Genomic DNA, 3,692 nt, shown 5'->3' on the forward strand with positions numbered 1-3,692 from the left:
CTTGTAAAACCTGCAATGGATCTGCAACTCTGTGTACTTCATGTCCAAAAGGTTAGTTTGGAGTGTGACAAGAGGTAGCAGTGGCCAACCCGATGTCTGGTAACTCACATATATCAGCATCTTTACGTAAGGGGTTTGTAGGACTTGATCTAGTTCCATCACATGTCCCTATCACAGTAGCTACTCTGAAGAAACACAGGGACCCAGATGCTGATCTATAATAAAAACTGGCTTTCAAGGGACCAAAACCAAAAGAAAAGAAAAGAAACGTTTTATATACAAAAACATGATAAAGTTAGCAATTGATTTTGGCCACAGTATTTGTTAGGGTTTCTTGATACTTGACATTTCTAGAGGTTGCCCTGCTCTATTACAGTGTATTAGCCAAAACAAGAAAACTTAAAGTAGGAAATCTAGATGAAGATAGTCTACCTGTTATTTCTTCATTTCCGATACTGAATTCAGGGGAGCAAAACAAAATAAAACAAATAAAAACAAGGGCAACAATGTAACAGCTTAACAAATTAATTGCTTCATTGTCTATAAAAACGAAACAGCAGAAATAACAACTTCCCTGAATTAGGGTGATATTTTATTTACATGGTGCATTAATATTAAGAACTAAGAATGTTATACTTTCATTAAAATGATCATTATGTTGGAATGTCAATGTTAACAGTGAGATGGGATGCAAAAACAACAGAATTTCAAATAATAAGTGTGCTATGATTCTATGCTTTCAAATATAAAAATTTAGAAACAAAAATTGAAGAAATTTTCTTGGAATTTTGGAGTTGAGGGTGATTTTTAAATTGTTTTCTTTACTAACGATATCTGATTTTTTTAATTAAAAATAAATACATGGACCATCTGTTACGTGGAAGAGTTGCTACTGTATTAGTGTCCTAACAAGATAGGCTTTGGGGAACAGAATAGACTCCATCAAGCTTTGCCTATATAACTAACTGCCTTACACCAGGAAGATGGACAAAGGTGTTAATAGATTGATCAACCGGGCAAAGGGAAGCCTTCAAAGTGATCCAGAGCAACATTAGTAGGAAAGTAAAGGAAACAGGGCAAAAGCTTCCTGTTGTCAATTTCCTTTTTTATAGATTTAACTTATCCTGCAAGAGGCAGCAGGACTAATACATTTTGGTAGCCTGACACAGGTCTTCCAGATACATAAGTCTTTGAAGCAGTTAAAAGAACCGTTGCTTCAGTCTCTGCATGTGCTGTTGGAGCAGACACATGATGACCACCTGATCTGCCTTCTTCCCTGGGTTTCTAGGTGCATATCTGTTGGCTCAGTCCTGCGTCTCCTCCTGTCCACAAGGCACATGGCCCTCAGTGAGGAGTCGCAGCTGTGAGAACTGTACAGAGGACTGTGCCTCTTGCTCGGGAGCTAATTTTTGCAAAAAGTGCCGGACTCAGCCAGAATACCCTCTCTTCCTCCACGGAGGCAGATGCTACACCAAGTGCCCTGAGTAAGTTTCCCTCTTCCTTTTTCTTCCTGCTTGCTTTCATTCTCCTCCAGTATTTTGGTGACAATTCCCTCCTATTCACCAAAGAACTCTTCTCCTCCCCGGTTACAGCATCTACATAAGTGCCCCTTCTTGACTAACATCATTATTGGCCAGAGCAGCCAAAACTTAAAAAATGCCAGATGCACACCTGTCTCTTGTGATGACTATATGTATATATTTTTACTTTTGTGGAAATACGTTCTTTTTTCACCTTGTATTTATGATCAAGTAGTTGTCTTTTTTCCATCACCAAAGTAAGGCTGTGATAGGCTGTGGAACACGTGAACCTCCTCTGTTTAAAGTAGATGAGGTATGAATCATAGATAATAAAGAAAATACCTGGTTAACTGTGTATTGATTCCTCATGGCTTCCTCAGTCCCCTGGTTTATAATTCCTTTACTCTTCCTATCAATGGTCCCACTTCCAGGATTTACCTAAAAGGGAAGTGGGAATCACAAATGGAAATGTACATCAGGAAACATTCAGTGACAACAAAAATGCCAAGTAGAATGACTGAGACAATATAAGGTTTATTATCTCACTTAGTAAAACGTTTAGAAATCTAGCATTGGTTCCTTCAGTGGCCAACACTTCATTAAAAACTCACAATCTTTCCATTTTGCTCATATATCTCCCTTAACTTGTCCCTCCGAGCCACACTGTCATTCCCATCTGACATATCACCACCGCACACGGCAACAACCAGAGACAGAAAAGAGCACGCTTCTCCTAGTTTATCTCTTTTTAAGAGGAAAGAAAACTTCCTCAGACTTCTCTTCACATCTCATTAGCCAGAATGCATCACTTATGCCTTACATTACTGGCAAGGGAGAATGGAAATATAAGGATCAGTTTATGCTGAAGAAGACTCACCCCTGAAAACCCGAATCAAATCAGAACACTGACAGCCGGGAAGACTGGAGACAGAGGCAAGAAATGAGTTTGGGGAAGCAACCAACAACATCTGTTTTAAGGAATTAGAAATTTCATTTGCCCAATTCAAAGAAATTGATAAAATCAAGGCCCAGTTCCTAACGACTGATTTGTATCCATGACTGAGATAGAGCCTGTAGGGTTCGAACAGAAGGCACAGTACTTACCTTAAGAAGCTTCCAATCTAGTGTAGAAGCTAAGCATATTCAATTCAATTCTACAGATACATATTTAGCACCTACTGGGGGTAAGAATTGATGTTGGAAGCTATATTAAGATCAACTGAAGGAGGTCAAAGCCTGCAAAAGACCTACGACCCAGTAGGGCAGGTTTATATCAATCACTGCCATACTTCTCAGAGCCTAAATACACAAAGGGTAAGAAATTCCAAGGGGCGGGGAGGTGGGGAACATTAGGAAACAGCTGCTTGTTGAGTGCTTTTGATATCTAGGCACTATGCTAACTGCTTCAAATATATGGTCCATTAATCCTCACATGAATCCTCTTATTCAGATATTATTATTTTTCCCCACTTTACAGATGAGGAAAGGGGTAGCGTGCCTAGGATCACACAGTTAATTCGTGGTACTGTCAGGGTTTCAATCCAAATCTCTCTAGCACTGAAGTCCATGTCCTTCATCATTGCACAATGCCACTTTTTCGTCTGGCTGAGTTATCTTTTTCTTAAATAACAGCTTTATTGAGATATAATTCACATACCACACAATTCACTCATATAAAGTATATAATTCAATGTTTTTTAGTGTATTCCTACAGGTGTGTGATCATCACCATAAATGATTTAAAAATATTTCTATCACTTTGAAAAAAAAACCAACTCTATATACTTTTAGTAGTTTCTCCCTATTTTCCCCAGCCCTAAGCAACCACTAATTTACATCTGTTTCTATAGATTTGCCTATTCTTGAACATTTCATATAAACGGAATGCTATCAAGAAAATGATCTTTTGTGACTGGCTTCTTTTATACAGCACGTTTTCAAATTGTTGCTGTTTCTGAGAAACTGCCCTTTTGGGTGCGATCCATTCTAAAACAGCAACAAGATTTATAATAGGAACATAACCTGCAATGAATCAGCATCCAGGTATTCAAAATTATTTATGTCGCATTGGTGGTCACTGCTTGTTCAAATATATATATATATATATATATATATATAGAGAGAGAGAGAGAGAGAGAGAGAGAGAGAGAGAGAGAGAGATATATTTTTTAC

The 3,692-nt window shown here is 38.1% G+C and overlaps 1 protein-coding gene across 1 annotated transcript in view; it reads left to right on the forward strand.

Moving 5' to 3' along the window:
- PCSK5 (proprotein convertase subtilisin/kexin type 5) overlaps nt 1-3,692 on the forward strand; it is a 404,343-nt gene that overhangs the window by 373,458 nt on the left and 27,193 nt on the right. Inside the window, exons 29-30 of the mRNA XM_015594534.2 lie at nt 1-51; nt 1,289-1,484. Coding sequence (XP_015450020.1) covers nt 1-51; nt 1,289-1,484 — 247 coding nt within the window. The remainder of the gene's footprint in view (nt 52-1,288; nt 1,485-3,692) is intronic.

Source organism: Pteropus alecto, unplaced genomic scaffold (genome assembly GCF_000325575.1).
Source record: "Pteropus alecto unplaced genomic scaffold, ASM32557v1 scaffold95, whole genome shotgun sequence".
NCBI classification, from domain to species: domain Eukaryota; kingdom Metazoa; phylum Chordata; class Mammalia; order Chiroptera; family Pteropodidae; genus Pteropus; species Pteropus alecto.